General features: G+C 37.0%; 3 protein-coding genes across 3 annotated transcripts in view; 1 reads left to right on the forward strand and 2 right to left on the reverse strand.

The window, feature by feature from the left end:
- The window catches only part of LOC106150540 (uncharacterized), a 32,215-nt gene extending 31,133 nt beyond the window's left edge, over positions 1 to 1,082 (forward strand). Inside the window, exons 11-12 of the mRNA XM_086995542.1 lie at positions 626 to 871; positions 1,048 to 1,082. Coding sequence (XP_086851668.1) covers positions 626 to 871; positions 1,048 to 1,082 — 281 coding nt within the window. The remainder of the gene's footprint in view (positions 1 to 625; positions 872 to 1,047) is intronic.
- LOC106154518 (uncharacterized) lies at positions 1,071 to 5,119 on the reverse strand. Its single transcript, XM_086995683.1, has 2 exons — positions 1,790 to 5,119; positions 1,071 to 1,146 (listed from the first exon to the last, which is right to left on the reverse strand). The coding sequence occupies exon 1, from the start codon at positions 5,117 to 5,119 to the stop codon at positions 2,408 to 2,410; it is 2,712 nt and encodes a 903-aa protein (XP_086851809.1). The 3' UTR covers positions 1,071 to 1,146; positions 1,790 to 2,407.
- Positions 5,120 to 6,022: 903 nt separating this feature from the next.
- On the reverse strand, positions 6,023 to 9,807 carry LOC147760120 (uncharacterized). Its single transcript, XM_086995682.1, has 2 exons — positions 9,617 to 9,807; positions 6,023 to 8,976 (listed from the first exon to the last, which is right to left on the reverse strand). The coding sequence occupies exon 2, from the start codon at positions 8,807 to 8,809 to the stop codon at positions 6,023 to 6,025; it is 2,787 nt and encodes a 928-aa protein (XP_086851808.1). The 5' UTR covers positions 8,810 to 8,976; positions 9,617 to 9,807.
- Positions 9,808 to 23,304: the final 13,497 nt, after the last annotated feature.

Genomic DNA, 23,304 nt, shown 5'->3' on the forward strand with positions numbered 1-23,304 from the left:
TACATTTTTAAGAAACTTTTTTTTTTTGCGCAAATTGCTGATAAACCTTCAGAAACAGACGAAAGCTTCTAATTTATTTGATAACTGTTTCACAAAGTTAATTGACACTAAATACATTCAAATTTTGTCAATAATTATGATACTTTTTTATGCTAAAAAGTTTTATTTTAACCACACTGTTTATTGTACAGTCCTTTTCAAAGGTTAAAGTGGATCTCATACCTCTGGGGAAGAAAACATGAGTTGTATAAGAATGTTGACGATATGTCGATGTATGAACAGTCCCTGACAAATGAAATAAATTAGATTGAAAGCATGTCTATAAAGATTAAGGTCTAGTCTCTCTCTCTCTCAACCCCCCCCCCCCCCCCCCCCCCCCCCCCCCCCCCCCCCCCCCCCCCCTTGAAGAAGGCACATCAGCTGAAAACTCAATTGGGCGCTTGATACCAAATATAATTATTACATGCATTTTCAATCTAATTTATTTATTTTTATACAATATTTATACAATATACTGTGGGATAAATACGATGATTTGGATAAATATGCACGCATTGTAATACATAACAATATGCATTATGCTAAAATCAGTTAGTTTGGACATAGCTTATTGTATTCATGGCAGTGGCAGAAAGGGACCATCTAGATGATATTGACAAGGAGCTATTGGAAAAAATCAAGAAAATTGCCCGAGGAGAAGATGTGGAGCCAGAGAAACAGGTCACAATTTGGGATTTTGCAGGACAGGATGTCTACTACACCACGCACCAAACGTTCCTCTCAGAGCGGATCATCTACTTGTTGGTATTCCGACTTGACCAGGACCTCGATGATAAAATCCGTGTATACAGGGGAGAGAAGACGTTGAAAGGTATTGTTGAGCTTTATATCATACATATATATATATATATAACATTAAGTTTTTAGTAGCATTAAGTTTAAATGGTCCGATGAGTGTTTAAGATTTTAATATTGTAGTAATTTTAAGGATTTTAGTTATATTATCCATTGTAAGCCGCCCAATAAGAAACATTATTATTATTGTAGAGACAGGCAACAAGACGGGAATGTTGACGGGTTGAACTAATCTTTATTCTTGCTTTCTAACATCCAATCAACCATGGCGGGTTGAAATCAACCGTGAAACTAAAAGGAAACAAATAACAAAATAAATAAATGAATTCATGACAACTGTAAGAAACCAGTTAAAATACCTGTACTATACCTCAAATGTTCACAATATCTTATCATACAACTTTATTATACTCTCTTCTCTATTAACACACTCTACCAATCCGTCAGCCGAGGCCCACGCGCCCGCAGACAGCACCATGACACTTAAGACATACTTTAACTAAATAATAATGCGTGTTTACCTACACACACACATACATGAACCCACACTGTCATTTAAATAAAGTACATGAAACCTCTTCCCATGCATAATATCAACATGACTGCAATTCACAATAACTATTGCATCAGCACTAAGTTCAACTGTTACTATACTATATAGCCTTTGGCAGCTTGATAATACCAAACACTTAATACATACTTGTCTATCTTCCACATTAATCCTATACAACCTTATAGATTAACATATTATTTCTTGGTTTAAACATAACACGGAAATTAAACACAATTTAACTTCCTTGCCACGGATACATTTTACACTCACTGACCTTCTAACAATTACTAAACTTGGGAACCCTGCACTACTAAATAACTCAAAAACATGAATTCAGCAAAACATTAACATCCAGTAAACCAAGTGTAGACATAAACTTACCATTGACTCCCTTGTCTCCTATTAATAGGTCCTGCTTGTCTACAACTTTCAAATTCTGGACCTGCCTGTCTCTTAAGTTCAAAATGTCTGCTTCACATTGCATGGTAAAGCTAGAAGGTCACGTGACTACATCTGACCTATATGTGAATTGTGCTAGTTGTGCTGCTGGCGCATTTTTGCACCTACACACCGGCCCCAAAGACGTCTCTGCTGTAAGACGCTCTTTCAACACAAAAGGTGCAATTAAAACACTTATGACTATTTTCATCAGTATACATGTTTTTTCTCTTTAAGGACAAAATGCCAGCATACATATGTGAACAATACTTGCTAACACCATATACAGATACTTAAATATGCAATGAAACTTGGTAACCACTTCTGTATACCTATGCATAAAGATGTTTCCCATATTCAATACTTATACCATACAATGAATTCAGTGAACCCACCTTTGTCACTGTCTATACCAAAGAGTAAATAATCCTACTTGAAGTGTGAAAACATAAACTAATGTAAATCCCAACTTAAATTTCATGCACTTCACAATGTCTAAATAAAACATGTTAATCTCATATAAACTTAAGTGTTCTGCAAAACAAGTTTACACCTACTAACTTAAACTGACATCTCCAAGAGGCACAATTTCCTAACATCTCTGCGTAGCTGTCCCTTAGATGTCTTTAACATCACTTGTCGAACATGACCAAATCTGTCTGGAAAAACTTGCTGAACCAGAGCCTTGGGCCAGCAACCACGCGGTGCATTTTCATCAATTATGAGTACTAAATCACCAACTTGCAGATTCCTTTTTGGACGCAGCCACTTTTGTCTCTCCTGCAATGTAGGTAGGTACTCCTTTAGCCAGCGATCCCAGAACTGATCTGCCAGCTGCTGTGCTCTTTTCCATCCATCTTGAAAATAGTCTCCTTCCACATCTGGAGAAACCCACACATTGGGACGTAAAAGTAGCAAAGAACTTGGAGATATCGGTTCAAAATCCCTGGGGTCATCAGACACAGGAGAGAGGGGTCTGCTGTTCAAAATTTTTTCCACTTCAGTGAGTACTGTCATCAGAGTCTCATCATCTACTAGTTGATTTCCTAGAATAGAACGCAAGATTTTCCTGATTGATCTAATCATACGCTCCCATACACCGCCTGTGTGACTAGCTGATGGAGCATTAAAGTACCACTGAATATCATTCTGACGAAGTTTATTCTCAATTTTGACACAGTCCCACTGCTGCATTGCTTTCTTGATTTCTTGTTCTGCTCCCTTAAAATTTGTTCCATTGTCACTGTAAATTTTCCTAGGAGCTCCACGTCTGCTGACAAAACGGCAGAAAGCTTGAATAAAGGAATCAGTGGACAAACTATGAGCAATTTCAATATGAACTGCACGGACTGCTAAACAAGTAAAAAGACATCCATATCTCTTGGCAGTTCCACGCCTCCACTTCACTTGCAGTGGGCCAAAGTAATCTACACCAACACAAGAAAACGGCGGTTCACCAGGTGTAACTCTATCCATAGGTAGAGGTGCCATAACTTGTTTAATTGGATGAGAGCTCCATCGCTTGCACACAATGCACCTACCAATCACACGTTTTACTGTTTTAAGTCCCCGCACAATCCAAAATTGCTGACGTATGACTGACAAAACATGGTTAGCACCTATGTGACCTTCTTTCTCATGGTAGTGCCTTACAACCAGGTCTCTGACATGATGATAACTGGGTAAAATCATAGGGTGCCTTCTGGATTCATCCAAGTCTGCTTGTTGCAATCTGCCTCCAACTCTCAAAACTCCATTTTGCTGAAATGGATTCAGTTTGCGTAGAGGACTGAGATATCCTTGTGCATTAATCTTTTCACTGGGCATTTCTTTGGATATATCTCTTAAAAAGACCTTTCTCTGAACAATTTTCACAATTTCATGTGTAGCTTGAGTAATTTCAACAACTGTCAATGGACCTGTGTTGACTTTGTCACGATTTTGAAGATAAGACTTAAAACGCAGTAACCAAGCTACTGCCTTTTGTAGTTTGTACCATTGTGAAAATCTATTCACCATTTCATCTAGCTTATCTTCACATGCCTTGGGAAATTCCGTAATCAGACTTAAACAGACCCGTGTCTGTCCTTTCTTCAATTCTCTGTCATCACTTGGTATATCATGAAGAATCTCTGGTTGCTCTGGCCATTCATGTTCAGGTTTCCATAAGAATTTTGGCCCATTCAGCCATGTCTGGATAGCATCCTCATTGGGTTGATCTAAATGAATCCCACGCGATGCATAGTCTGCCACATTTTCGCCTGAACTTATATAGCGCCATTGGCTTGGAGAAGAGGCATCATGGATGATTTGCAATCGGTTTGCTACGAAGGTTTGAAAGCACTTCGAAGTGTTTCTGATATACTGGAGCACTATAGTCGAGTCGGTCCAAAAAGTCACGCTGTGAATAGGAATCTGTAGCTCTTCCTGGACTTGCTTACTGACCTTCACTGCAGTGACTGCTGCAGTTAACTCAAGACGGGGAATTGTCATTGTCTTCAAAGGGGCTACTCTGGATTTTCCGAGCACCAAGCTGCAGTGTATTCTCCCAGAAGTATCCACAAATCGAAGGTAGGTACATACACCATAGCCAGAAAGGGAAGCATCAGAAAAACAGTGAAGTTCAATGGACTGCAATTCATCACATAATGGTGGCTTAAAACATCTGGGAATTTCAAGACTGTTCAAAATTGAAAGATTCCCTTGCCATTTTCTCCACAGAGAAAGATAGTCTTGGGAAAGCTCTTCATCCCAACTGTACCCTGCTCGACACAGCTCTTGGAGAATCTGTTTTCCTGGTAACACAAATGGAGCTGCATAACCTAGCGGGTCATACATTGCTGCTATGTAGGAAAGTATACCCCTGCGTGTTTCTCTTTTAACCTCATTCTTGATTTTGAATCCAAATGTGTCACTTTCAACGTTCCACTGCACACCAAGAGTCCTATCACTAGGGAGTTTCTCCAGATCCAAATTCACCACAGAGGAGGCTCTTTCTGATGCAGGAATGGACTCTAGAACTTCTCGGTGATTAGAAACCCACTTTGTTAAATGAAAACCACCTCGAGACATCAACTCAGTGATCTGTGAGATAAATGATTTGGCTTCTTCTGTTCCACTCACTGATTTCAATAAATCATCAACATAGAAATTCTTGTACACAGAGCCAATCACATGAATGTCAAAGTCCTTCCTGTTATCATGAGCAGTTTTTTGTAATGCATAAGATGCACAACTGGGTGAAGAAGATGCTCCAAACAAATGCACCAACATTTGGTGATCAGTGGGTTCTTTAGATCAATCACCGTCTTGCCACCATAGGAAACTAAAGGCACCGCAGTCAGTGGGTTTAACCCGTACCTGGTGAAACATCTGCTCAATGTCGGAAACTACTGCTATCCTTTCCTGTCTGAAGCGAAGTAGTACACCTAATAATGAGCTCGTGAGATTCGGTCCCTGTAGAAGCTGATCATTCAGAGATGTATTACCAAACCTCGCTGCACAATCGAAAACTACTCGGACTTTGTTTGGCTTATTAGGATTAAACACCGGATGGTGGGGAACATACCACTTGATCTCTGATGTTGTGTCTTCCTCTGTTAACACTCGAGCATGTCCTTTCTCGATGTAATCTGTCATGGTTGCTTTGTATGAGATAAAAAGTGCTGGGTCTCTTTGAAAACGTCGTTTTAGCAGGTTAATCCGCTTCTTGGCCATAGACAAATTGTTGGGCAAACATGGGTGGTCATATTTCCAAGGCAAACCAATCTGGTAGTGGCCATCAATAAACACTGCAGATCTTTCCATGATATCTCTGGCTCTTCTATCTTCCATGGAGACACAATCTTTAACATCTGCTAAATTCTCGCTGAACTCAGTCGTCCACATTCGTTCGAGATTTGTAGACACAGATTCCATGCACTCTATGGGGGCACTGCAGTTCACTGTTTGATCTAAGTGAATAAAGTTGGCGGAAACTGTCGTGATTTTAGTCCCATTTTCACACACGGGCCCCATGATGGTCCAACCTAAGATCGTTTTAATGCCAACTGGCTGTTGTCTCTTTCCACGGCGCTCATCTAGTAACCAATGCGCTTCTGGGACATCGCAGCCGATGAGTATCTCGACCTTCTTATCTTCTAACTCTTCAATGTTGACATCCTTCAAATGTGGCCATCAAGACGCATCTTGAGCATTACAAATCTGTTCACTGGACACAGGTAACTTGTTTGTTGTTAAAAGTTGATCAATCATGATGCCTTCATTTGAGCTCAGGTGTTTGAGATCAAGTTGCACTTTCCTTCCATATATGGTCTTCTCAGCATTTACAGTGGTCAACTTGTAATCAACTGGCTCCCCCTCAATTCCTAATCTTTCAGCTAGGCTCGATAAACACATACTAGTGTCCGATCCACTATCGAGAAATGCGTATGTGCTGATTTCCTGTCCAGAATCTGGATTACACACTCTCACTGGAAGGACTGGGAGAACAGTTCTACGTTGTTGGTGACATTTCCCAAAGTTTACTGATGACTTCACAGCATCTATGGAAGGGGCATCGGTGTTGACATCCTTGGAATGAGATGGCACACCTGAACGACTCTGACTTGCACCTAGACTCCAATGCAGCGCTGTGTGGTGTCGTCTGCCACAACCATCAACTGTACACATTCTTTTACTCTTGCAATCCTTTGCAAAGTGTGGTGGGTCTGCTGACAGACATAGATTACATAGTTTGTGCTTACGTGTGAAGTCCCTCCTCTCTTCATGGGGAATCTTCGGGAATCGGAAACAGCGCGTGAGATTATGATTGTTTCTACCGCAAAATAAACAACCTTTGGTATCCTGTTTTGACTGCATTGCTGTTGTGGCTAATGTTGTGACCCTTTGTGTAATAGCTGGTGATGCCTTTTGTCTGTTTTTGCTTGGTTTCTCTGGTCTGGCTCCAACTAACATTCCAAAACTTGAATTCGCAATCAAGGCCCTTGTCTCAAGAAATGTGGACAAATCTTCAAAGGTTACATCAGAGCAACTGATCAATTTTTTCCCAGCTTCCTTGGCCCACTCGCCTTGTAAATGTAAAGGTAATCGTTTGACTACTTTAGTCATAGTGTCAAATGAATTCAAATCTCCACTATAACCCATCTGTCTACAACACAGAAGTGCATTTTTCATATCCCTTGCTAATTGAGAAAGTCCTTGGCTCTGTTGTGGCTTCAGGACTGGACCCTCTGTACATTTTTGGATTAGATTCTGCACAACAATATGCCTCTGTCCAAAGTTTGTAAACAAGATAGATTTGGCTTGCTGATAACCTTGACTTGGGGGCAAAATTACACAATCCTTTATGGCACTCTTTGCTTTCCCAGTGCAAAACTGTATCAAATAGGTCAACCTAACACAATAATCTTGAACCTGGTTTTCTACATTTATTTCAAAATTTCTCATAAAAGTTGGATAGTTAACAGGGTCCCCATCAAAGTACATAAACTCCCTTTTTGGCATATTAATGCCTTGAATCATGCTAGCATACATAATAGCATCAAGTGAAGGTGGGTTGACATTCTGCAAAGGACCGTGCGCTGGCTGGGGCATACTCACTATGTTTACATACGGCTGCTGCGGAGGTACACTGGTATCCCTATATGCTGGCTGAGTAATCGGAACTCTGGACCCCGTCCCATATGCTGGCTGGGTAACCGGTGCATATGCTGGCTGTGTAACCGGCGCATATGCAGGCTGAGTGATCGGAACTCTGGACCCCGTCCCATATGCTGGCTGAGTAACTGGTGCATATGCTGGCTGTGTAACTGGTGCATATGCTGGCTGAGTAACCGGAACTCTGGACCCCGTCCCATATGCTGGCTGAGTAACCCCTGCATATGCTGGCTGTGTAACTGGTGCATATGCTGGCTGAGTAACCGGTGCATATGCTGGCTGTGTAACTGGTGCATATGCTGGCTGAGTAACCGGTGCATATGCTGGCTGTGTAACCGGTGCATATGCTGGCTGTGTAACTGGTGCATATGCTGGCTGAGTAACCGGTGCATATGCTGGCTGAGTAACTGGTGCATATGCTGGCTGTGTAACCGGCGCGTATGCAGGCTGAGTGTTATTTACAGTTGAATTCAGTGTACAACTGGTGTCAGTCATAGAACAGGTAATGTATATAGGGTTGGCTACTGATACAGGATTATCACTAACCTGCACTTGTGGCAATGTTTGATCATGGTAAACAGTTACTGTTGGCAACAATGGAACACTAACATTGCTTGTATCAAGTTTATTTGCATGTTCTTCTAAAATGTTGTCCCACTTTTCATATTCTTCCTCCCACAGCCTTGCTTCCAATTCTGCACAATCAACTTCATTTTTTACCTTTAGTAGGTTACACTGACTTTCACTCTCTTGTTTTTTGCGCTCTTGTTCCTGTTCATAGATCATTTGTTTATGCTTCATTTCCTCTTCTATGGAGAGTTGTTTGAGTTTCAGCCTGGCAACCTCGGCCTTTACCTTTGTCTCTTTAATCTTCTCACTGACTCGACTACTGGCCTTTGAAGATCTTGAGGAACTAGAGCTGCCTTTGTGTGACGGGTCGGTTAAATGACGCTGTCTATGACGAGATTCATTCCACTCTAAAAGTCTTTGATCAAATTCAAGTTTATTTTTAACTACACTCTCATAAACTGCACTGGCCTCATTCAAATGTTCTGTCTGCTCTAGATGGCTTAAAACATCAGCATACTCTAACTGGATTGGTTTCAGCTTCTCAAAGGCTTCATTTAAGCTGTCCTTTTTCTTGATTACTGCCTGATAGTTATCAAAGTCAAGCATTAAGTTTTCCATTTCATTATAGAGTTTAGTCATCTGTCCCATATAAGCGGCTCTGGACAATTTCAATGTCTCTGCCCTTTCACCTAACACTTCTGTTCGCATTACTGGGGTTCTCACTCGCGCAGCCATGTCTATGACGAGTCAACTCACTGTTGATAGGAACCCCTTGAACTCCAAGGAAATGTTTCACTTTATAGAGACAGGCAACAAGACGGGAATGTTGACGGGTTGAACTAATCTTTATTCTTGCTTTCTAACATCCAATCAACCATGGCGGGTTGAAATCAACCGTGAAACTAAAAGGAAACAAATAACAAAATAAATAAATGAATTCATGACAACTGTAAGAAACCAGTTAAAATACCTGTACTATACCTCAAATGTTCACAATATCTTATCGTACAACTTTATTATACTCTCTTCTCTATTAACACACTCTACCAATCGGTTAGCTGAGGTTTGCGTGCCTGCAGATAGCACCATGACATTTAAGACATCCTTTAACTAAATACGAATGCGTGTTTACCTACACACACACATACATGAACCCACACTGTCATTTAAATAAAGTACATGAAACCTCTTCCCATGCATAATATCTACATGACTGCAATTCACAATAACTATTGCATCAGCACTAAGTTCAACTGTTACTATACTATATAGCCTTTGGCAGCTTGATAATACCAAACACTTAATACACACTTGTCTATCTTCCACATTAAACGTATACAACCTTATAGATTAACATTGTTTCTTGGTTTAAACATAACACGGACATTAAACACAATTTAACTTCCTTGCCACGGATACATTTACACTCACTGACCTTCTAACAATTACTAAACTTGAGAACCCTGCACTACTAAATAACTCAAAAACATGAATTCAGCAAAACATTAACATCCAGTAAACCAAGTGTAAACATAAACTTACCATTGACTCCCTTGTCTCCTATTAATAGGTCCTGCTTGTCTATAACTTTCAAAATCTGGACCTGCCTGTCTCTTAAGTTCATAATGTCTGCTTCACATTGCATGGTAAAGCTAGCAGGTCACGTGACTACATCTGACCTATATGTGAATTGTGCTAGTTGTGCTACTGGCGCATTTTTGCACCTACAGGGTGGGTCAGGCACAGTGCTGTCGTTGGCGTGCACGGGTGCAGGAAAAAACAGTCCGTTACAGCAACGACCTGGCCCTGCAATCGAGAAGTCACGGGGAAAAAAGCCAATGGTTTAGAATAAGTGATCGATTTGACAACAAATTATTACTGGTCATTATCTTAAAGGATTCCTTTCTCTTCAAATTTGGCTTTAGAATATTAAAGTTTACTATTTAGTTTGATTTAGATTCTTTGGAATGGTGTCTGATGACATCGGTAGGCCCCTACTATTGTTTCACAAGTTTATTCCTTTCTCTTCAGTTTTAAAGTCTTTAAAATGATGTTCAGGTGGGGATGGTCATAGTTCTCTATCCTTTACCAGCTACGCCACAGATCAAACTTCAATGGAGTCAATAGCAGATCCGGCATGGCGGCATGCATGTCATAGGCCTACTGCCCTTTCAACAAAAGCAAGAAGTTTTTTTTTTTCAAAAGTCAGGTCGCCACTATTGTTTAACCCAAACATGTTATTGCTTTTTTCATGCCCATCCCCCGTCGTAAGGAATAGTTTTTTCACGTTCCTTAAATAATACAAGTTTTCGTTTTAATTGAAAAATTCGGACACCCTATGAAACTACCATGTTGCTATTGAGTGATCGACAGAAACGTATTATTCTCATCTAAATCGTTAACTTTAGGCACCTAACCTGAAATATTCGAAAGGTTAACCTTTCTCGCTGATAACAATACATCCATGGTTTAATAATTTTACTTGCTATCAAAAATACCCAACAATAAACACGAGCATAAAAATCCCGCACACTACACTCTCTCCCCGAATGCACATGCGCACAACTTTTCGTAGCGACTTACAACATGTCGGAGGCAGTTGTAAATTTACGTGCATATTTACAAGCGTTTGTAACTTACAAAACTTCCAAAATACCAACTGACAAGAACGATCGGACTTACGTGAAAAGTTACAAGAATTTGTAAGTTACAACCTTTCGAGAATACGGCCCCAGTTCTTAATAGATGGCGCAGCGAGTAGTTTTTAGAGGACATTGTGTTTTCGGTGCAAAGATGAAAAACCACCTTCGTCAGGGTTTACAATTGTCTTTTTTATGGATTATGCGATATTTTTCTATTTTTTCTTTTTACCTACACAGTTTGGCAATTTTTTTTCTCCTTGATTACATCGGCTTATAGAAATATAAATTAATTTTTTTGAAAAAATAAATGTAATTTTGAATTTTTACAAGTGTTAATTTCTATAAACATGTATGATCAGGCTATTTTTAAATAAAAGAGAAAAATAACAGGAATAAAAGTTTCAGCAGAGTTTCGTTTTGTTGATATCGAATAAGAATTAAAAAATAATGGGGAATATTTACTGGTCGTTGATGCTGTTTCCCCTCTCAAGCTCTGGCTAAGCGTAGTGGAAACCAGGGGGCCAATTCCATAAGAGCATTCTAATTTAGCATGATACTAGGTCTTAGAATGATTCTAAATCCCTAGGTGTATACTTGTTAGCAATCAACTAATTTCTATTCCATAAAACCATACAAAGAATCATTCTTACTAGTAGTTTGCTAAGATTTGGCTAGAATGGTGTCTTCATAGGAAAACCACAAAACCACAGGGTCAGTTTCGCCAAACAATAGGCAGTGACAGGGTGAAAGTTGAACTGAGTGCAGGCTGAGGGAAGTAGTGGTCAAGGCATTCCCATGTATTCTATAAAAGCCCTATACAGAAAGTGGTCAAAATAGCAACTTCAGCTTCAGGAAAGATACAACGAAAGCCAAATTATTCCACACACGAAAATCTCTTTATAGCCAAATGCTATGAGGAATTTAAGGACTCATTAGATAATCAAAACAAGGATGCCAGCACCAATGCTAGGAAAAATAAAGCTTGTTAAAGCAAACTGAATCAGCACAAGGCAAGGTTTCCTAATGTTTTGAGATCTTTGGAAGACTTGAAGACAAAACTCTCCAAACTAAAAATGGAATCTCGTGCAAACAAAAAAATATTGAAATTGGAAATTGAACTTTTGGAACATAAACTTAATGCAAGCACACATAAAGATGACACTGACCATTCATCATCACTGTATTTCAGTTTGTGACCAATACCATTTATCCACTGTCTGTAAAATAATTCTTAATGTAAATTGTAGGACATTTGCCTAAAACATTAAATCTGGTGTCAGATCATTAAATACAATGTTCTTTCTTATTTCATTCTCTCAAGCAAGAGTAAAGTTTAGGATCTATTTTGTATAAGTAATGCACGTACTCTGTGTCTATTTAACTGTAATAAGGTAATAAGGCATGGTTTCTCCCGGTAGGGTGGGTAATGTCATTTTTTGACAATGTCAGTTTTCAGCAAAATGCCTTCTCTGGGAAATCTGTATCTTTTTACAAGTTCCACATCATCAAAAATGTTCAACGGATTCCTTCTATCCCGAAACACTCTCCTAGACATATCTGTTAAATATATCCCGACTTTTTTCTTTTTTAAATAATATAATCTTATATAGAAATGAAAAAATGGGTTAAGGAATCAAAGCCGAAAACCTATTGAATGATCAGAGAGAGAGAGAGAAAGTGTAGGTGTTTTGCTTTACAAATATCCCCAAGTAATATAATCTTATAGGCCTATAAAAATGAATTAAATGATTACCCATGATATGATAGCTTTTTGTAAGATAAGAGAGAGAGAGAGAGAGAGGCGGGGCGGAATTTTGCTGGAATTTTTGGTGAACTTGACCTGGGTGTGGTGTGAAAAAAATGGACATCGGACTTCGGTCGGACTTGAAGAACAAAACAAACAAGCACAAAAGAAGCACGAACGTAATCTCCTCTCAACTCATCTAACACACTCACGTGGTCAAATGCACCCCAGGTCAGCCTCCGGGGGTCATGTAGATACACCCCCGCACCGATAATCCCCTTTGGTAATTTTTTGTATTATGCGCATCTGGTGGTTAGCTGGTGGCAGGTTGCCGTTTATAACAGCCGGTGGACCACTGGTGTAGGGCCTACTGCTGGTGGTTAGCTGGTGGCAGATTGCCGTTGGTAGGCCTAATGTAGCTGGTGAACGGTCCACCGGTGACCCATTCGCGAGTTTCTCATCGTAATTGTTAAGTGTAGCTTTTTTTCAAATACGCGTATGCGTAGACTCGCCCTTCAAGAAATCGACGCCTTCAAGAAATCGACGAAAACCGGAAGTGCGTGTTTTTTTGCACTGTTTTTCCTGTCATGCCCACTGTGTTGTCAACTAAGCGTCTGATACAAAGTATCAAACGCGGTATTCACGTGCTTGCTTGAGATGCGTTCAGTACACTTTGTTTACACTGACAAGTCGAGGTCAGGAATGCACAATGTTTTTCTATGTAATTACGCAGTTTCAATTTTGATTAGTGAATTTTCTTTTATCTGCATGGTCATTTTCCGAACATTTGTATGAGCCACGAAATATTTCTCATCGGAAAATCACCCAGCAGCTTTCCAAGTAGAAGCGAGTGACGTCATGACGCACTTCCGGTTTTCGTCGAGATCTTGAAGGGATAAGCGTTACGGTTTGCTGCACATTTAAAGCGTTCTGTCTCAAAATGTATTCAACTGCTTGGATTGAAATTTACAGAACTTATTCTTCACATGATATCACACATATGTGCTTAATTTGAGAGCTTTAGCTGTTATATGTTTTCTACAGTGCCCATTCAAAATTGAAAAAGAGCTATTTTCCGTCGATTTCTTGAAGGGCAAGTCTATTGTAATAACGTTACCTCATTTCGGCGGAAGTGTTTTTTTACCTTTGTTCACTCATTTGGGAGTGCGCAATTTTCTAGCATTTCATTGGCCTATAAAATTTACGTGACGTAGACCTACTGCACGCGACGGCTGCACGTGACGTCTGCGTCGACCACTCTACTCCGCCTGACTGCTGCCACTGGGCTTCGATTTCACTATATTTCATGTAAAATAGGTAAGCCTAATAATATTTAAATACACTGATTGACAGATCTTTTCAATGTAGGCCTACATGTAGGAAAAATGTTGATTTATAAAACAGCTTTTTAAAAAATAAATTCTGGAAATTAGAACATTGTTATTGAGTGGAAGAAACAAAACGCGAAAGCTCCACCTAGGCCTACTATAGCCCTATAAGATATAGGTATGAAAAAAATTGATTATAAGATTCGTCTTTTGTATTTGAAAGTTTGGTATTTTTGCCTCTTGAAAAGATCGAGTCAATTAAAAGGTATACATTTTCAAAGTGTATATATTTTTAAAAAATAAAAATGTAGTTAATCAATGTGTTATGAAGGGTTTTCTGTGGCTTTTATTTACGTAAATTTCATTTTAATAACAATTTAATAACAATTAAAATGGAAAAGACCCATAATAGATTTATGAATTATATTGATAACAATTGGAAAAAGTAAAGTTTGCATCTTAAAATAAACCTTGGAATATTACCAGTGAACATTGGCCCTTTTTCTTATGTGGTCTACCCTGAGTGTCAGAGCAACGTAAAAGCTAGCTTGCTAAATATACCTTGTGGTGGAGTCGCTTTTACTAGTAGGCCTACCTGGTATTGCTACTATGGGTTATATATGAAATCAAGATCGAGCTGGCAATACCAGAATCTAGAACCTAGGGTAATGTGGTCCTGCCTAGCTAAATATTATTATTAAAATATCGGCAAAACGTCTGACATATGTACAATGACTTGAAAACTGCGCTGCACTCCAACGAGACAGATGCGACTAATTGCTCATTCAATTTGGTAGTTGTGCCGCCACCTTTATTTCTTATTTCAATTTATTAAACCCTTGACCCCAACGGCTCATCAGAATGGAATACAATGACAATATAAAGTCATATCAACGAACTACCACAACAACAAAAACTACTACTGATACAAATAATAATAATAATAACAATAATTCATTATACTGACGCTAATCTTAGCTCCGATGCACATTGTAGGTATTTCCCGAAGTTGTTTAATTGTGAGACATTGTTAAGTGATAATAATTTAATTAGTTTGAAGACTGCTAGCTTTTTGACCTTTTAATATATATATATATATATATATATATATATATATATATATATATATATATATATATATATATATATATATATGAAGCCAGGGATCTTCTCTTGAAATAGTATTTATTTCAAAACATGTAGGCTTTACACATCACGGTCTCCTCTGCATTCACAGCAGCGAGGCGGTCCGGCTCGCTAAAATTCTCAAGAGACTTGCTTAAATTTGTAAAAATAAATAACTAAATAACTCTCGCTGAGATAAATTACTACTAACAGTATTTTTTTATTCAGGTTAACTAAAAATTATAAAGATGGTGAAGTAGCCATCCCTACGGATCATGTAGAAAGGTGATGAATAAGAAAATATATGGAAAAATTGGTCGTTTATAACTGACCAATATCTGAAGAAATAATACAGTTTACATTAAAGTTGTTTTGTGTTTTGTGCGTTTTGGTAGTCATTTTAAGGTATTTTCATTAATTCCAATCAGATTTCTTTACCGATAAATTATTCGTATTATGGTTTTCAGAGATCGTTTCATCTTCACCACCCTCCTGCAGATAAAAGCTATGCTGAAGAATAACATTATTGTTCTTACAAGGTTAGAGCAAAGATTGAAACAGAACAAAAGTCCTGATGACAATATTGTCTCAACTGACGAGTTTGCATTTCCTATGGAGACTAGAGAAGATGTGGCAAGGGTTGAAAACATACTTAAAGATAAGCATAATGAAATTACTGGTAAGTAAAAAAAAATAATAGTGTGATTTAAATTAATGTAGTGATTGTTGTGCTGAAGCTACATATGGAAAAAATAATAAGTTGATTTTTAAAATAGTGGTTATTTGATAAATGATTAATATGACATTTTAATCTGAACACGTATCATTTGTTGTATGAATAGGGCCTATATATAAATGTGCTTTACTAATTAAGAATATTTTATATTTATTTCAAAGGTCAAACCACCTTGCCACACTGGGAGGGTTTTCCTCCAAGGAAATGGTACAGTGTAGATAGGATCATGTCTACTATTTTTAAAACTAACATATTGCATGCCAGTGTAACTGGATTGGGAAGTGCGGAAAGGTTGCACTAAAAAACCTGGCCCTTACAAAAGCAGTGGAATGTTTGCATTTCGTAATGATCAAATAATGTTTGCTTAGATATATTTTTACATATTAATTGTATTATAATGATCCTGAAGTAAAATTACAGTTCAAAATGTAAAGGTTGTTTCTTCTGAACAACTTTGTCTTTTAAAGGTTTTTACATATATAATCTTAAGGATAAACGCATATCAACCTATTTCTGTCCTTTGGCGAGACCATTCCGTTTTGTAACTCCTTTTTGAACCATGTTTGCTTACTGTCCAATTTGGCACTGTTAAGATAGGAGTATTAATTAAGTTAAGTTTTTTATATTTTCACAGATGCAGGTAGATCGAGAGCTACGGAGGCTGAATAAGACACATGCATCAAATTGTGGCTCAAAAATGCGCATGACAGGGATGGCGGCAGAAAATTGAGGAAAATAAAAACAAGGAAAAAAGGAGGTAAATAAACACACTGGACAAAAGAAGTGTCACCCCCTGCAGAGTAATGAAAGTTATAATGCCTGGGTCTACTCTTAATATGACTATTGAGTATAAAACCGCTGTACTATGGAATTTTTTGTTTTTTTGTGTGAAATTTGATGTTTATAAAATGATACCAGGAGCATATCATTCCAGAGTCATTTATCTCCCCCAAAGTATTGGTTCACTTTTATTGTCCAGTGTGTGTAACAAAAAAATAAAAAAAAAATAAATAAAATTAAATAAAATTAAATAAAAAACACTGTTAAAGGTGATAACTGTGAAGAGAAATATTAGTTTTACGCATATCTATTTTATCTGATGTTAAATAATCATTTTCCAGTTACCTTTGTACGGCATTTCTTTTGTGCGTCTATAGTTTTGCTATGAAAAAAATACCGGAAGTCGTGTTGCGCAAAGGATTATGGTCTATATGAATAAGGCGCCATTTTCTTCAACAACCAGGAAGTAACAGGACGGAGATTGTGGGATAATGTTGAACATATTTGACAAAGAAAGAGATATGATCTGACCGACTTGTAGGTATATGGAGCAAGTGTTTATGTTACTGTGATCTCCAAGCTGCAGCACCAGAAGTGAACATAAAGTTTAGCAATCGCTGACAGAAATATTACAGGATCTACTGTCGGAATGGAAGCCATGTTAGGGCAGTCTAGACGAGGTGTAAATCCAAGATCAGGACAGGTGACAGTACAGACACAACCTCCATTAGCTGAACAGGAAACAAATACAACATTAGCTACACATCCTAATGTTTTCTTAGAGAAGGCAGAATGTGTGCGTTCCTTCAGTGCTAAACTGGAAGATGATAGAAGAGGAATATTCATAACTGGGTTAGCCATAGATAAGGAACACATGTTTGTTGTGGATAACAACAGGACAAAAGTATTCACACATGAAGGACAATTTAAGTTTAACATTAAAGTAAACACACCATGGGATGTGGCTGTGTCACAGACTGGTCACCTGTATATAACATCACTGGGTAACAGATGTGTCCAAGTGTACTCCACCAGAGGTCAGCAGGTGACAACCATGGGTCAGGGTCTACTGGAGTATCCATGTGGTATTACACTGAACAGACAAGGTCATGTGATGGTTTGTGACAGAGTAAAGAAGTCCATCTTCACATTCCATGCAGACAGTGGACAGCTCCTGAACACTATTCCACTCAGGATGTGTAGATACCCAGTGTACATCACAGTGAACAGTGTGAATGATAACATTGTGATATCAGACATGTGGGGACACTGTGTACATGTGCTGTCACCTACTGGTGATCATCTGTACAAGTATGACGGCAGCAGAGAAGGCAGTGAACTGAGTTCACCACGTGGAGTGTGCACAGACAGCTATGGTCACATCTTCATTGCTGACAATGATACAGGGCTCGACATTAGCGCCTGTCCGCCTGTCCGGGACAGGTAAAAATTCAGTTCGGACAGGTGAAGTTGCAGGGTTGGCTGTCCGACGGACAGGTCATGTTTTATGAGAAATTTGGATCAAAAATCTTTAAAAAATCATTTTTTGTTGCATACTAACGTCTTTTTGCCTCTTCCTAGACAACATTGAAAAGAGTGACCTACTTTTGGCACAAAACACATGCAGTCGCAAAACGAAGTCTGAGCAAACTTACCGTCAAATTATGAAAGTGAACACCCTCCAGAACTTCATCGGACAAAATTTATTCACATATCAGGTTCACTACTGAACATTTATTTAGTTAAAATCTACGTGCTCTAGTAATAAAGACACTTCCAAAAACAGAAACTACACAAGTACTGTGCTGGAGCCAGATTGGACTGGATGAACTGGCTATATCTAGTTCGTTGTCAAGGCAACATACTGCCTGTCAATCAAACACGTGGTATGCTATCTACTCACTATAGAAAGTGAAATTTTTGGGACTGAAGATCTTGTTGAAATGTTGTTTATTTGCCAAAATATAACCTGAAATTTTGTATGATGCTTTCTTTAATGACTCTAGCATCACCTCTGTTATTTACAGTTTAAAATTTAGTGCTGGAATATGATAAATTAACATTGCTCTCATATACCAGTGTTATATTGATGTAAGGAAGAAATAAGTAATAACAAATATGAGAATTTAAATAGAAAGAAGGGGAACCTTTTTATGCTGATTTTATTTAATTCATATATTTTTTAAAAATCAAACATGTGATAACCCCTTAAGAAGTTAAATTGTTGACATAAATATAAGTAAAGTATTATAAAATGAATATAAAATAATGAATAAATAAAATAATATATATAATTTTCATTGAACTTTATTCAAATATTATAAAATTTGAATATTTTTATAAAATTATTTTAACAGTACCACCTCCCCACTTCCCGCTCAGTTTTTTTTTTTTTTTTTTTTTTAGCTTTGGTTAAACTTCATGTGAATCTGTTATCAAATTGCAGACTTATAATTAGTAGACCCTGTACCCCAAATCCTAGGAGAAGCCCTGATGTTAAATATCAGACTTATATGCAAGATTAAATCTTCAGGAGTTTACAAGTATGAAAAAACAACTTTTTATCTGAACATAAATTCACTTTAAGGTGCATTTTCGGGGCTCATATGACTGAATGTTTTGGTAATATATACATTAATTTAAATGTATGACTACACATATTAATTGACAAAGTTCAAAGGTATGAATAGAAAAAAATATTGGTTTTGTGGACAGGTTGGATTGAAAATCGGACAGGTCAAATATATGAGCACCTGTCCGAAGGACAGGTGCTCACAAAAGTTAGTGTCTAGCCCTGTGATAACCACAGGATAGTGGCACTGAGTCCACAGGGACAGTTTATCAGATACATTGTCACTAAGGATGATGGGTTGAAGTCTCTCAGGGTAGTAGTCATCAACCCTGCAGGTCAGCTGGTGGTGGGAGAGGGGAGAGGCAATGTTAAGACATTCACGTACATTGAACTGAAACAAGGTGAGTAACATGTATTAACTGTGGATAGATATGATTATTATGAAAATTTTTTGAAAGTTAATTAGTCTTACAATGTTTTTATTCATGATTATGTTTGCCTTTATTTCAATAAAAAAACTTTTAAGCATATTTAAATTCAGTGAGCACACAGCTGTGCTTTAGTAAAAATGTATGTAGAGTGGAGACATTTTCTATAGTTAATACTTTACTGTTACTGACCAATTTCTATGAACCCATTATAGTGATTAGGATTTTGAATAATGATGAAGAACTCTTTTTAATGGAATTTATAGTATGCTTTATTTGTATTTTTATTAAGTCACAAGAAAAACATCTTATATTGTTTAATCCCTAAACTTCTTGTCCATTTGTCAGTGAAGAACAACTCAAGTCTCACAACAGAACAGTCCAATTCTTCATATTCTTCATCTTGTAGCTGTTCATGAAAGCTTAGATATACCTCAATATATCTCAAATGTACTTTGTCAAGTTTCTTGATGTCTTACCACTTCTAGATTCAAAGACATTTCATCACCAGTTTGTTGTTAACACACACAAATAAATTAAATGTTGAAGTACTTTGGATGATACCTTATTTTCCTGACTTTGTGGATTGTTCTTTGCAAATAAAACTAGCAGACGACCATTTTTCATGAAATGGAACTACTTTTCACAGGAAGTAGTGTATTCATACACAACAGTGACCTTGGGTTTGGAATACAAAAAAATAGTACATGCATTCATACTGTCACAGCATGCAAATTATAATGAAATATACAAAACTAAACACATTTTTATGTAACACAAAAAGTTAAATGCATTTTATATATATATATATATATATATATATATATATATATATATATATATATATATATATATATATTATTATTATTATTATTATTATTATTATTATACTGGATAAAAACATTGATGAAATGGTTTTGACCACCTTTTTGGACTTTTTAAACTTCATGCTGATGGACCCACATATTTATGTCAAAGGCCCGGACCAAATCTAGTCCCATGCATAAAAAGCCCAGACCCCATGTTTATTACGCCCTGGCTGGGCCCATTCTTAATGGTGTTTGTTTTGTTAACAGCATAGTGGGCAAGTTAATTGGCCAAGCTGCCAGTTTGTTTGTATGGCATGTGCAGGGGATGTCTTATAGAATAATAAAATCAGACAGAATATGCTGTGATTCCTAAATAAAATGGATGGGGGGGGGGGGGGGGGTAGGAGACACCAAGGGGCTCATGATTATAAATACCATATAGCATTAATAATGATGGTTACATCCCAGATATTTTGCTCCTATGAACAGTGTCTTTGATATCAGTCTATCGGCAATCTCCAATCATAAATTGTTAATTTATCAGACACTTGTAACATTAACCACATTTAATTGTTCACCCTGATTGTGAAACAGCTGTTTGCTCCAGATGTACTTAGTCTTCTCCAAATTAAAAAAAAAATTATGGATGTTGATAAAATTTATTCTGAACAGTCTATAAGCCAGGCAGATTCAGTACAATGGCATATGTATTTGTAGGTTGATAAGTTATTAAATAAAGAAAAAAAAAAAACTTCATGTAATAATCATAATAGTGATACATAATACATGTATGATGATACATTTCACCACATTATGATGCAAACACCATCAAATGGAAACAAAAATAAACTTGTTATTAAACCAACTCAACAAATGTTTGTGCCAAGCAGATATTTAGCATTGTACAATGTACATGTATTTCAGGAACTGCTCAGAATTATGCTGATTGCCATTTCAATTCTAAATTAAACAAACATCAACGTTGCCTACAAAACTGATACAACTGCACCAAATATCTCTTGCTATATGAAATACTTGTTGAAATGATGTTTTCAATAGAACTTATATTTTGTTTCATTTTTATGTACAGACACAGATGTGTCTGTACATATTGCCATCACCTGCGTCTGTCGTCGCCGATGCCGATGGCGATGGCGATGGCGATGCCGATGCCGATGCCGTGCACTTTTCTTGTAAACACGATAAGTGGAGGGCAGTTTTACTTTTTGGCTTTATATTTACAGAGCTGATGAATATTCATAAAACGCAGGTCAAGTTCGAAAATCAGCATGATCGGGCCATTATTGTAGAAGTTATGCTGTTTTTTCACTTTTCAGCATATTTTTCACATTTCCTCAGATTCAATTCTTAGGCATGTTAACAGTCTCATTATTAAACTAATAAGATACGTAAAAGTTTTTGTTTGACATTTCCTGCATCTTTACAACATTGTTAGTTGATTTTGTAAAAATGATGGTAAACTTGTTATCGTGTATTGTGTAATAAAGTTTCAAAAATGGAAATAAACTCATATCATTGCAGTTTGTCAGATTCAATCATTCACTATGTTCAGAATCTCAGAATGGAAGAAATTGGACATTTAACACTGCTTTATTGATATTTTTCCCATCTCATCAATTTTTTTAGTTGATCATATAAAAATGGCAGTAAACTGTTAATTTTGTTTTATGTTAAAAGTTGTTAAAAATGGAAAAAAAAAAAAACATTTCAGAACAGTGCTGTCTTGTTTACATTTTGGCATTTTCAAGTTGTGACTTTAAAGTTCCATGGGCCTGAAGACCTTTGCTAGTCACATTTTCTGAATATCCATGATACTAATATTTTATTATTAAAAATTGATGGTCATTATGCTGTTAAACATTATGTAATATTGCATCAAAATTTGAAAAAAAAACTATTTTGGGCACTGCTCCCATGATGACCATTTAAGAAAAACCATGTCACTTACTGTTCTCAAACAGTACAGTAAATATATATATAGATGTGTCTGTACATATTGCCATCACCTGCGTCTGTCGTTGCCGTCATCGCCGTCACCGGCGCCGTGCACTTTCATTGTAAACACGATAAGTGGAAGGCAGTTTTACTTTTTGGCTTTATATTTACAGAGCTGATGAATATTCATAAAACGCAGGTCAAGTTCGAAAATCAGCATGATCGGGCCATTATTGTAGAAGTAATGCTTTTTTTTCACTTTTCAGCATATATGGAACACTGTAAACACATTCCAAGGAAAACCGATAGGCCTGTTGTCATGAAACTCACAGGAGTAATCTATCTTACTAAAACGCAGGTCAAGTTCGAAAATCGGCATGATCAGGCCACTATTTTAGTAGTTATGCTTTTTTTTTTCACTTTTCAGCATATATGCAACACTGTAAACACAATATACGAAAAACAGATAGGCCAATTGTCATTAAACTCACAGGAGTTGCCAATCCTGCTAAAACGCAGGTTGAGTTAAAAAATCAGCATAATCGGGCCATTATTTTAGAAGTTATGTTGTTTTTTCACATTTCCTCAGATTCAATTCTTAGGCATGTAAACAGTTTCATTATTTAATTAATAAGATATTAAAAGTGTTTGTTTGACATTTCCTGAATCTTTACAACATTGATAGTTGATTTTGTAAAAATGATGGTTAATTTGTTATCGTGTATTGTGTAATAAAGTTTCAAAAATGGAAATAAACTCATATCATTGCAGTTTGTCAGATTCAATCATTCACTATGTTCAGAATCTCAGAATGGAAGAAATTGGACATTTAACACTGCTCTATTGATATTTTTCCCATCTCATCAATTTTCTTAGTTGATCATATAAAAATGGCAGTAAGCTGTTAATTTTGTTTTATGTTAAAAATTGTTAAAAATGAAAAAAAAAAAAAAAAACATTTCAGAACAATGCTGTCTTGTTTACATTTTGGCATTTTCAAGTTGTGACTTTGAAGTTCCATGGGCCTTAAGACCTTTGCTAGTCACATTTTCTGAATATCCATGATACTAATATTTTATTATTAAAAATTGATGGTCATTATGCTGTTAA

Source organism: Lingula anatina, chromosome 9 (assembly GCF_051362555.1).
Source record: "Lingula anatina isolate TDL-2025a chromosome 9, LinAna3.0, whole genome shotgun sequence".
NCBI lineage: Eukaryota > Metazoa > Brachiopoda > Lingulata > Lingulida > Lingulidae > Lingula > Lingula anatina.

Excerpts from the sequence above, each read along its gene's own strand:
- LOC106154518 (XM_086995683.1), bottom strand. The coding sequence starts at position 5,119 with ATGTTGGTGCATTTGTTTGGAGCATCTTCTTCACCCAGTTGTGCATCT.
- LOC147760120 (XM_086995682.1), bottom strand. The coding sequence starts at position 8,809 with ATGGCTGCGCGAGTGAGAACCCCAGTAATGCGAACAGAAGTGTTAGGT.